The 13604-nt window shown below is 35.4% G+C and overlaps 1 protein-coding gene across 1 annotated transcript; it reads right to left on the bottom strand.

Annotated features, from left to right (window-relative positions):
• Positions 1-7857: 7857 nt before the first annotated feature.
• On the bottom strand, positions 7858-9574 carry LOC132035170 (uncharacterized). Its single transcript, XM_059425460.1, has one exon. It carries the CDS (start codon positions 9052-9054, stop codon positions 8128-8130), a length of 927 nt encoding a protein of 308 aa, XP_059281443.1. The 5' UTR covers positions 9055-9574; the 3' UTR covers positions 7858-8127.
• Positions 9575-13604: the final 4030 nt, after the last annotated feature.

Raw genomic sequence — 13604 nt, 5'->3', positions numbered from 1 at the left:
CCTTTCACCTCACACTCAACCACAGAACAAAGAAAAAGAGACTTAAAATTTTAACTTAGGACTAAAAATCAAAGTTTCAAAGCAAAATTGCCAAAACTAGAGAATCGAGCTCCTTTTTTAGTGCATATATGTATATTCTTCGCAGAAAGTCCTCCCTTGTTTGCAAAGTTAATAGAACCCCTAAATCATAAAATCCTAAGTCCAAACAATAGCATGCCATCATAAACAATATCAACGGTTAGGAAAAGTTAATATAGAGATAAAGGGTCAGATTTAACATCCAAAAAGGTTGATCTTCTCGTTTCCTTATGAACCAATAGCAACCCAAGATTCAAATTCACAAACAACCAAAAGTAATTAAAGATTCACAGAGTATTACTGTTGGATCGACTAAAAAGCAAAGCAAAATAGTGAAATATTTGATAGTTTGGACAATATTTGATAGCAAAAATGTGAATCATTAAGTGCATTACTCAATATGGCCATACTAGACCTGCTAAAGCATGGTACACCTGCAATCTTGCCACACCACTTTTGTAACGAGGGGTATATCTGCTCTAAATCACAAAGTTGAGGGGTATATTTGCACCTTTGCCCTTGATTTTATTCATTGTTGTTGATCTCACCTTATGGTTGTTGTATGTCACCTTATGGTAGTTGTTCTTTCAAGGTGAGATATGATGATGATGATATAGTTCCATAATGATAATCGAAGGTTTACCGACCTTACGTCATTCCGATAGAGTTATAGCTTTTATTTGGGCTCTCATGCATGCTTATATATATATATATATATATATATATATATATATATATATATATACACACACATATATATATATACACACATATATATATATATATATATATATATATATATATATATATATATATATCTATATATATATATATACGATATATATATATATATATGTATGTATTTTTAATCAAGAAATCCAATTGTTGGTCATTAAAGAATACAAAAGAAAGAATTAAAAATTTAAAAGATACGATCTATCCGGATCTAAAGTGTAATTCCACAAATATTGAACTAAAAAAAAAATTTCTTGATTTCGTGCACACCCGATTTGTTATTTGTTATCGAATTGCGTGGGTGCGTTATGATGTTACCATATACGTTTTTTAATTGCGTTCTCTCAAAATACTTCAATTGGACATATGATATATGGATCGGGCCTACCATTTCTCGCAGTCAAGACTCACATTTATGGATAGTCGGGGTATGACGTTGTGCACACCATTGCTAACACTTATATTATATATGTATGAAAATATTTTTTTATGGAAAACGCTACTAACATTTATCTTATATATGTATGAAAATGTTTTTTTAAAAGCTCCGCCTTAAGAGGCATTCAGAGGTACAGGTCCTTATCTCATGTTACTTTCCATATCTTTATATTATGTTGTTACTCATGCCTTACATACTTAGTGTTGACACCTAATTTTTGACCTTCCATAACTTGTTTTAATTACCCAGAGTCCTTGAATATCAGACAGAGTGAAATATGTGTTTTTAGAAGTCAAAGTAATTTTATAAAATTATTTAGATAATATTTTGCCAATTTTTGCTTGATAAAGTAATTTCTATAATATTATAAATTAATTTAAGTATTTTACAGTTATGATATTTTGCTAAAATTAACCAAGAGAAAATAATTTACAACAATTACTTATTTAATGGTTTAAACTTTCAAATTGTCAATTGTCAAGTATTTCACTCTATTTTCAAGAAAATTGGTTAATCAAAATAAATAATCTTTTGCCCCTCAAGTTTCAATTTCTGCATAATCAAATCATATTGATAATTTTTAAATTAATCATAACTGCTTTAGACAACTAATTGCGGTTATATTTGTAAATTGCTTATGATGTGTTAATTATGGCTACAATTGACATAATTAACTGATTAGTCAAATAAAGGTCATATTTAAAATAATCAATTTCATGAAATCAGCCATGTTTTAAATTAATTGATTAATTAGTTTTAATTAAATTGCTTTAGTAATCACCCTTTTTAATTTTTGTCCACTTATTAATTTGCATATATATGTACGCTAATATATGTATAATAGGCGTATATATATTGAAAGTTGGGTCGTCTTCTTTCTTTTTAAAATTGGCTGAGTCCAGCCCAACAAGGGCCAGACTCGGCCCAATGATCAATTAAAAGAGGGGCAAGGCCCCTTTCTTATTAATTCTCAGCCAAACAGCCCAGCCCGCTTCCCCTTTCCCTCCTTCTCTTTGAAACCCTAACGCCGCCGTGGGGGTGGTGGACCCGCGACTGTGTCACCCTTGCCATTTTTAAACGAACCAAACCCGACACACTAGAAAAAAATTACCATGTGACTTTAGAAAAATATGTGTACTAAAACAAAATAGGTAGACTTCTTTTTAAAGTCACGTGGCATATTTTTAATTAAAAATTAACCAAAATGATTTTTTTTTAAAACCCATTAGCAAAAAAGGGTATATTTGCATCATTCTGTAACAACAGGTGTATATTTGTATCATTTTATAATGACAGGGATATATATACACCACTTTTGTAAAGAGGGGGTATATCTGCTCTAAATCGCAAAGGTGACGAGTATATTTGCACCTTTTCCCTAAAATCAATAATCATGGAACAAGCTCAATAATATCATAGGAACATCAAGAACCATAAGCTTTGGTATCTCTAGAAATGAACTCATCATCATCATGAAGAATATTTAACAATAATATCATAAAAACCTTGAGAATCATGAACTTCTGGCATTTCTAGGAATAGGAATATTGTGGATATCATGTATAGGTTCATAACAAAGGAATCATGCCTTAAGAAAAAAAGGGTTAGCCTTAAAATACCTTGTCGTTCAAGCAGTCCAACAATCAAGCTAATTGCAACTAGCACGCCATCCTATAACAAGGAATACATATGCAAGCTTAGATGGCGCTAGTATATCGCGTATATTAGCAATAACTTGATTCTAAAGTAAATCGGGCAGCATTTCCCCTTACTTTCCAATCACCTCAACATATACAACAGTCCCACAATAACAACAACAAGCTTACAAAAGTCCTTAAATACTCCTTTCACTGTCCATATAAAGAATATACACCAACAGCCCAAAGTATATCAATATACAATAACAATATATACTTTCTTTCTTCCCAATCAAGGAGTATAATCTCATCAACAACATTATATACTACTCGTATGCATGGAAATTAACGTAACAGTACAACCACAAGATGCTCAAAACAGTCCAAGAACTCAACATAGTTTCTAACTCATGTTTGGACTTCTCTTCACCTTTTCTTCGTTCAATCAAGTTGCATAATTATAAAACAAAATCAATAATATCATACCCAAGAAACTATATTCAAACTAGACTCAAATCCATCCAAAACTTCTTTTCAAATTCAATTCATAGCCAACAATTACAACACAAAACTTTATGACTTTTCTCCATAACTCTTTCCACTTTTAAGATTTTCTAAAGCTTCAAATCAACTTAACATAAGAGATAAGATGAAGAACATACATTATAATTGAAGAACTTCAACTCATACAACCTGTTCCAAGACCAAGTTCACCACTACTCTATGTAGAAGCAAGAACAAACACTTTTTATGAACTAGTGTAGGGTTTTAGAGTTTGATCTCTTGAAATGATTTGGGGTGTTCATGGATGTTATAGGGAACTTAGAGGGACATTAGGGATTTATTTTGGTGAAAGAATGAGGCCCAAGTCGTGGGGAAATCAATATATAGGCCAAGTCCACCGACTTAAATTTTCTGGAAAATTCGGGCAAAATACGGGTTACTGTTCATCCCATACTTTCAAACTATGTGCTATTGTTCATCCCATACTTTCAAGTATGTGCTACTGTTCATCCCGTACTTGGAGGTAAAAAATTTCAACTTTCTGAAAATTTCGGTTAAGATACGTGCAAAATGTACGGAATGTACATTTTTGTACTGGCCGTACTTTATGCTGTACTTCTCAGAATTGCAATCTGTAAGTTGCGTTGGAAAGAAGACTCGCTAAACTTCCATTTACATAGGTTATAGATTCCATAACTCCTCATATTCTAGGAGATATGCCCCTCTCAATTTGGACCAAAATTTCTGTCCAAAATTTTGCCAAGTTTTCCCAAAGTTTTGACAAACTTAATTCCTTCAATTTTCTTGATCCTGGAACCTTTAGACACTTGCTTAACACTTGTTAAAAGTATTTCTTAACTTTATAAGGGTTCCATGACCTCTCCGGCCTTATGTTAGTTTACTTACGACGCAAATGAAGCGAAAATTTTCGAGGAGTAACAAAATGATAAGAAATCGTTGTCATTAATAATCAATCTAATAAAATCCCAAGATGTATCATGTGCTTTAAGAAGCAATAACAGAAAGGTACTTTTGTAGAAGCATGAACCAACTCGTAATGGATGGTCACCTTTCAATGCGAAAACAAAAAATTTAAGTAAAAATATCTCCAGTTAAAACACGAAAAATTTCCAATTTAACATGTGGAAGTTTGAATTTTTTTACAGGTGAATAATTCCACCAGTCATATTGTGTTGGAGCTTAAAAACACTTTATCTAGCATACTGTGATGAAGATCGAAGCTTTTACATATGAAATTCCAGCACACAATAACTTATGGTCACACAAATGTCTAAGACTTGGGGTGTGTTTGTTATGAAGGAAAATATTTTCTCGGAAAATAAGTGATTTTCCTACTCATTTTCTTGTGTTTGATACACAAGTTGAAAATTTTCATTTTAAGAACATTTGCATATACTTTAAGCAAAATCACTATGAAGTATTTGAATTCGAAGTGCAACTTTTGATCGTGGGGAGTACGGGTTGGGAGGTGGGGTAGGAAGGGGTGGGTGTTGGGTGGTGTAAAAACACAAAAAGAAACTTTAAAAAAAAAATTTTTTAAAATGAAATTAATTTTTTTGGAGGGTTGTAGGGGTTGGGTGGTGTAAAAAAACAAAACAAAAAAATGTTTTAAAAACCTTTTTTGGAGGAGGTTGGTGAGGGTGGTGTCGGGGGGGGGGGGGCAGTGGAAGTGGGGGGTAAGAAATTCTTTTTGTATTTTTTATAATTTTTTTGTAAAAGTAAAATAAAATACATGAAAAAGAAAATTCTGGGGGGGGGGGGGGGGGGGACGGAGGGGTGTGTAACACTCCGTGACTTCGGATTAGGTCATGAATGTGTTAAATGAGTATTAACGTTATATTTTAGCCATATGAAGTCCTATCTGGATGAGTTTGGGTGGAAATAGTTGCTTCGGAATCAAGACGAATAATGAGGTGTTTAAGATTCGATAGAATCGACTAAGTTTACTATTGATCTGACTTCCAGCAAGTTTACGTGAAAATCCTTAGGGAATTTAAGAACACTTAAAATATGAAAATTGTATTATTTTGAAATACCTTTCCATCCATATATGGTAGAGCCCGAACGAATCTCTATGTAAAAATTTATGCATGTTTTACTAGACAGTGTGCGATCTCAAGCGCACCGGTTGCGAAAAACCTTCAGGTGCGCGACCGTGCACTAGAGGCAGTGTTACTGCCCTTGTTGCATGGTTCGGCTTTCAGCTACGCGGCCGCGCAATGGGTAAGGTCGTTATAAAAGTCCTACATCCTTCCCTACAACTTAAACACGAAAATTTGCTCTAGAAAGGGAAGCTCTCGAGGACCCAACTTGCTCCAAGGCCCCTCCATCATCCAAGGTAAGTTCTAGTGATGATTCTAAGTTAATTTCAATTCTCCAACACCTTATTAACATGGGTAAACCCTTCAAATCCATAGATAAACGATTGGGACTACGTTTTAGATGAAAATCCGAATTCAAGAGAATTGAACGTCAAAAAGGTAACACCTTCATCCTTTAATTGATTATAGCTTTGTATTGATGATTATAGACTATAAGTTGATGGGTTTGATAGAAAAGCATGAATGATTATAAGTTTGGGTTGTTGATTGTTGTTTAAGGGTATTGTCTATCTTATGGGTAATGAAGAATGATACTGATTGTAGCATTATGAGATTGTAGAATTATCTTGAAGCAAGAGGATGGGTTGGTGGTTGTAGAAACACCATTAATGAGAGTTTGTGGAGCTTCATGCCCACCAAGTGTTTGATAAAATGCTTAGATGACCAAAATATGAGTATTATAACTAATATTGATTCCCTTTGACATATATTGCTATAGATTAAAGTCAAAAGGGGTGACGAACGTTGTAGTACGCTCAAAGGCCGGAATTGAGGTATGTAAGGCTAACTCTCTACGTATGGAAATGTTAATGATTCTCCCACGCCACGTTTTTTTACGACTATTATGATTTGCCTCAGAAATAGAGTTAAGCCTTAATGCCATGGAAAGCTTCTAAACTTCTATTCTCTAAACAATATGGTTTCCTAATTCATTCATGATTGTCATTCTGAATATCGTGAACTCAATGTGTAATCAGTATAGACTCGTGTTTGATATCCTATGACTCTCAGTTACGAAAACTCAAAAAGCTTATGAACAGCAATGCTTGAAACTCCAGAATCAGTTCATGAATACATGTCTCAGCATAGTAATGTTCAATATTCCAGTGTTATGCATTACAGTATGATTCTCAGTTCCTTAATATAAATTGTGCATGTTGAACACCTGTATTTGGGCCCGAGGGCCGCAGCTTTATGTATACGTATACTTGGCCGAGCCATAGCTGGATGCACTTACTTGGGCCGAGGCCACCGATTTGTGCACTTACTCTTGGCTGAGGCCATAGAATATAAACCTAGTTTAAAACAGGTGATTTCATATTCAGAAAAGGGAGTACTTATTTCTATCTTCTCATGTTCAATTCAGCTATCAATATGTTTCAGTTTCAGTTTCAGTATGTTCGTGTTGATTGGTTTGGGTTGCCCTTTCCCCGAGCACCCTACATCTATTATTTCTTTCAGTTGGTTTTACATACAAGCACAATTCAAATGTACTTACGTCCCTTTTGCCCAAGACCTGCATTTCACGATGCAGGTACTGATTTACGGAACGACGGATCTGCTCGCAAGGATTCTTATATCAACTGCTTGGTGAGCCCCAATTTCCTTCGGGGCGTTATCTTTCTTTCAGTTATTTATTTATATTAGACATCAGGTATGTCGGGGGCCTTGTCCTGGTAATCAGTCAGTACTTCAGTATTCTATAGAGGCTTCATAGACTAAAATTGCAGTCAATCAGTATTTAGCAAGCTTTTATGTTAGCCATGTTGGCTACGTTTCTATACTTCAAATTTATTCTGCATTTATGACTATTCAGTTAGACATTCAGTAGCTCAACATGTTATATATTATATTCCGCATTCAGTATATGTCCATGTTGATTCAGCTAGCTGGTTCTCTCAGTCATAGGAAGTCAGGCACCGAGTGCCATGTTACGCACAAGCCATGGTTCGGGGCATGATGGGAGGGTGGTGGAAGGTAGGGTGGGTGGGGGTAGTGGAAGGTAGGGTATGAGGGTAGGTGGCTTAGGGCGGGGTTTGGGGTGTGGTGGTGGTTGGGGGGGGAGGAGGTGGGGCGTGCGGGGGTGGGTCCAAGAATGCGTTGGTGTGTTTTTATTAATCCGAAAAATATTTTCCCTCAAATTTTTATGGAAAATATTTTTACCTATTTGGAGGAAAACATTTTCCAAGATCTTAAGTGCAACCAAACAAGAGAAAATAGAAAAACATTTTCCGTCATACCAAACACACCCTTGTTTATATGTCTTCTTTCTTAAACTCTGTATCGGTCGATGAGTGCTACATAAATTTGGACAAAGGACGCACCCTCAGAAAATAATAAATAGGTAAATAAATAATATATTTACATGATTTGTGTGTGTATAACATACATATGTAAATAAGTTTCTCTATCCCCGATAAAAAAACATAAATACACCCCTTCTACTGAGTGTGAAATTCTATTTTCTAAACATTATTGAAAACAAATATATATATATATATATATATACACACACACACATCTAACCACCAAACAACTTTTTTCCCTTTTTGTACATTCCCATGCTTCGTCGCTTTAACAATTAACTCATCATTTCTTGCTTATAAAATTATCATGTTGATGTAGCAAACACTTTCCCCATTTCAACAAACTTCTTCAATTCACTTGATCTCTTCTGAGTTTCAACAATATCCTCTACGTCCTCTTCTTGATCCTCAAAATTATTTTTTAAGGATAGATAATCAACATTTTTTGTGAAAATCTTGAAACCAACCAAGTAAAGAGAGACAACTAAAGAAGTGGTTCCAATTATATACCAACTAAATTCTACGTTCACTAATGATATTGCTCTTTTAAGTGCTTCATGTCCATGACATCTAACAACTTGATATCCTTCTTCCAAATTTATAAAACAACCTTTAGGGATATATTTTGGTGTCCAAAGCATTACACCAATGACCATAAGCCAAAATCCTTGAAACATAATACTATAAGATCTCACAAAATTATTCAAGAAATTATTAGGAAATGGAATTCCCAAAAGGGTAGTGAATAAAGACACAAAAATGACTATTTGTAAAAGCCAATGGTATTGTCCTTCAACGCCAGTATGATCAGTTGAGTGAAGATGAAATAGAAGAAGTTCTTGGCCAAAAGCAATTGATGCAAGAAAATTTGTAAGTCCATTTTGGGCTTGGATTGAAGGGGTAATTTTGTCAATTAACATGGAGAAAAATGCATAACTAAATAGAGATAAAGAGATGCAAGAATGTTCAAGATAATGAAGATGGTTAGAAGGGATTGTTCCATTTGAATTTAGAAGATGGTGATTATTAAAAAGTTCCCTAAATAAGAAAACTATGGTTCCGCACATAATCAAGAAAAGTTCTAAATGCCTTATTTTTGGAGTTGGGAACCATAGTAAAGAAGTGTAGCCATTTGGATGCAAAGCATGTAGTCTAATATGGTTGAATAAATGCCAAATACCTATTAAAAAGAAACCAAGACCTGTTCCTACATGCCCAACCAACTTTGCCATTTTTACTTTGATTCACAGGCACAGGAGGTCAGCTTTCGACTGTTGTGAAAGTTACTGAATGTATCTGTTTCTTCCTAAGTCGATCTGACCTAAAGGGTGGCGGCTGAACTTGCGGCAGAGTTCAAGAACGAGCAAGACTATCTTGGTGAATGTAATGAGAACGATGTTGTTTTCTTGCACTTCAAAACCCCTTCAATTGGTTCTTGCTAGTGAAGCTAGTTTTCTTGTGATTGTTCTAATCCACCAGTACAAAAAGTCAGATTCAGACTCATGTGAAGTTGTTGAATGAATCTTTTTAATTCTAATTCGACCTGAACCGAAGGTAGTGACTGAAGAGCTTGTCTTAGAGTTCAGAAGCGAGCAAGACTATCTTGATGAACGCAATATAAGAACCGATGCTCTTTTCTTGTAACTACAAAAACCTTTCTATTGGGTCTTGCAACAAAGGCTAATTATTTTGTGATTTTGATTCGTCCCTTTGTTTCCACCATATATAGTAGAGGAATTTGCAAAAGTAAAATACTTTTTGTTATGTTTGCTTTTCTGAAGTTCCAAGCTGTCAGAATTTATTTCATTTATTTATTGAAGAAACCTTAACTTCTTCGGCAAGTTATGACATAAAAGTTTGTTTATGAAGTTAGTTTTCCTATTGAAGGGAAGTGATGAGTAAGAACCAAAAAAATAATATTGAATTTAAAGAACTCGGGGACACTCCCACCTAATCAGCTATAATTAAGTAATTAGCCAATGTTTTACCAAATCAGTTTCACTTATTTATATATATATATATATATATATATATATATATATATATATATATATATATATATATATATATTGACAATGTATAATTTATTTACATTTTCTGGTTAAATTAGGGTAAGGTAGGGTGTAAAGTCTGCGTACACTCTACCCTTCTCATACCACACTTTGTGGGCTCACGGTGTTGTTGGTTAAATTAGCCTACAATAATAAGTATAATTATTCATATCAAGTCTAGGTTATAACAAATGATTTTAAGTTATACACACCGTTACTCTGAGGAATTTTTCTGACATTGGGCGACACTGACATGTTACAGGTTATTGTGTATAATGTAACTGTGAGGGCTTTTTACCACATCCGGTCACCTTTAACTGTTTAGAGTTTATATTAATTATGTAGATTGACAACGTACAATTTACTTATATTTTCCGTTTAGAAATGTTCTATAGTAACAGGTAATTATTTATATCAAGTCTAGGCTATGACACGCAAGTTTAAGTTATATACATCGTAATGAGTGTAAATAATTTTTACACCATCAAGTCATCTTACTGGTCTGTGTTGTAACAGGTAACCTATCTTGTTTTCAAGATTATAAATCTCACATTTAAAGAAAGCTTACTTATAATCATATATGGGATTTGGAGTTGACCTTTGGTTGGAAATCTAGTTTTATGGGATTTGGAGCTGACCACGGTCAACCCGGGGTCATGATGACCTGTTTTGAGAATTCCAAGTGTGCGAGTGAGTTCGTAGCGTGTTTTATAATCGAAATGCATATTTGGTTTGTGTCCGGGGGGTTCTGGATAAGTTTCGGGTATTGGACCGGGATTAGGTGAGACTATATTTTCTGATTTCAGCTGTGTCTAGTGTTCTTCTTCGCGATTGTGATGCCACGTGGCGCGGTCACGAGCTGCTACTAATTTGGTCATCGCGGTCGTGATGCCTTGGGCTACGATCGCGAGAGACATATTTTTCAGGAACCCGCAATCGCGTGGATAGGTCGTGCGATCGCGATTAAGGGATGACTGTGCAGAAACTTAACCCCATTTCGAACATTATTACCCCATGCCCATATTTTGAGCTTGGGACCTCGTTTTGGAGAACTTTTGGAGGGGTTTATCAAGATTCTTCTCAAGGGTAAGTTTCTAATCCTCCTTTTACGATTATACCTTTGATTATTAAGGAAATTCATCATAGAAATCATGATTTAGGTTGGGGAAATTGAGGTTTATGAACGCTAGGTAGGAATTGGAGATTTCTTCAATTGAGTATCAGATTAAGGTTGGATTTGGTTTCTTTTTGGGATTTAGACTCCATGGATCATGGATAGACTAACTTTGGGACGAATTTCCCATTTTGCCCTTCGGGGCTCAAAATCCTATTTTGAGTGACTTTTAAGTCCGGAATTAAAGTATAACAATATGGATATCATTGGATTCATATAACTTTTTAGAGTAATAATTTGTCCATATTGAACCCGATTATGCAACGAAATTATGGTTTTGACCTTCGGGGTTTGGAACGGGGTTTTGGGTTGACTTGCTAGACCCGAATCTTTTATATGGAAATATGGGTACCGATTGACTTGTATTCATATGTAAATACCGTATTTGAACAGATTGGAATCGTTCGAAGAGTCTACATAAGGGCAAGGCTATGTTGTGACTGTCGGACTTCAATTCAGGCAAGTTGAGACTTTCTAACCTCAATTAAAGCATCGTGGTTCGTCTAATTGGATTAATAAGAGGGGATAATGGGGTAACTAAAGGGGGCCCCGATACTTATGAGGTGACGAGCACTTGTATCGGGTATCGGTGCCATGATATGGGTATTTGTGTAATTTCCATTGTAGAGTCCGGTTTGAACGCCATGCTTTGGGCATTAGCTAATAACATAGATTGATTTGTGTATGTGATTATTTGATGCTTCTATGCTTATTTCTTGTCTCATTTGTGATTATGTGTTCTCATCAATCCTAAATACTTATCTAAAACGTGGAATAGAGCTAACGATTGAGTCTTTATTGCTTAGCTTGATTATTTATTATTGTGCATGTCATATTCATGCTTCATATAGTATCTTATGTGCATTTGAGGATACATTTGTAAGGTCCGAGGGAATATGGTTCCGGACAGAGTGATGCTGACGGTATGAGCCAAATTGGCTGAGTGACAGGTAATGTGAGCCTACAGGTTGAGTTTGATGATTTGGAAGCCCAAAGAGGCTAGGAACTCGAAGGGAAATGATTCTGGGTTGGTATATGGACCTCGCGAGTCCCCCATGGGTCACGATTCATAGTATTTGAACTTGTTTGTACCGGGTGGTGGAAAAGGCATTGCATTGCATATAATGTTTTTTCATTGACTCCTTGTTTATATGGCTTACTTGAATTGTTGTCTGGGTTGTCTTAAATGCTCATTCGGATACTTGACAGACTTGCAGATTTAGAAGCTTTTACCTAGGCTTGTAACCTGAGATTGTTGTGTTTATTGTGATTGTTATTGTAGACTAATAGCGGTTAAGTGTGGAAGTAGTGTTCATGGACCAACCCCCGTCCCCGTTTTGCTTACGGTCGATCGACGATGCTATTGAGTGTGCGTTGTTTTCCCGTACTCACTCTACACTTGCTGCACCCTTTTTGTGTGCAGATTTTGTTCCCAGTACCTGTGGATCTCGAAACTATGTCGATCGTTGAGGACCATTTGGAGAGTTCGGGGTGAGCTACACGATGATTCATAGCACCGGATTTCCCTCTATCATTTACTTTCTGTCTTTCCTTTTCTAGACAATATTTGGGGTTGTATCCTAGATTTGTACTTCCTTTTAGTCAGTTCTTGTACTAGTGACACCAGATTTTGGGGGTTGTAACATTTTCTTTATGTTTTATGACTATCAGCTTTATTAAAACTTTAAAAATGACTTGTATGATTTCTCTTCCGCGTTAATTTCCTTATTGCATTGTCTTAGTGGGTTGTGAATGGCTTACCGACTTGATGGGAGTTGGTGCCTTCACGGCTTAATAATTTGTGTCGTGACACTGATATTGGTTCTTGCTAGTGAGGCTAGTTTTCTTGTGATTGTTTTAATTAACAGGTACAAGAAGTCAGATCCGACTGTTACGAAAGTTGCCGAATGAATATACTTCATTTTGATTCGATCTGACTCAGAGGTGACTGGTAGTGGTGGTTGAACTTGTCGAAGAGTTTAGGAGCGAGTAAGAATATCTTTATGAATGCAGTAAGAACCGACATGTTGGTTTCTTGTACTTCAAAAATCCTTCTATTGGGCGTTCTTGCTAGTAAGGCTAATTTTCTTGTGATATTGTCCCTTGGTTTTGGAGTTGTGAGATGGAATAGCGAAGGGGAATAAAGGGTTTATATAGAGCTCCTTTATCGTTGTGATAGAAAATGCTATTTTCACCACATATATATTGGGAAAAAGTTTCAAAAACAAAAGCCTAGATGCTATGCTTTCTGGTCTGAAGTTCTAAGTTGTCAGATTTGAATTGTTTTATTGAAGGAAACCTTAACACTACCGGCAAGTTATGACAGGAAACATTGTTTATTAATTCAGTTTTCCTATTGAAGGGAATTAAGTGATCATGAGTAGGGAAACAATATTGATTTAAAGAACTTGGGGACATTCCTACCTAGGGCTACGTATCGGGTGTTTCGGTTCGGGTATGAAAGTTATCGGTTAAACTTATTGGTTATCGGTTTGTAGACATGTTAAAGCGTTAACGAACCGTTAAGATATCGGTTACTTGGTTATTGGTTAATCGG

This window comes from Lycium ferocissimum, chromosome 10 (genome assembly GCF_029784015.1).
Source record: "Lycium ferocissimum isolate CSIRO_LF1 chromosome 10, AGI_CSIRO_Lferr_CH_V1, whole genome shotgun sequence".
Taxonomy (NCBI): domain Eukaryota; kingdom Viridiplantae; phylum Streptophyta; class Magnoliopsida; order Solanales; family Solanaceae; genus Lycium; species Lycium ferocissimum.
This window is presented reverse-complemented; position numbering and strand designations above follow the sequence as displayed.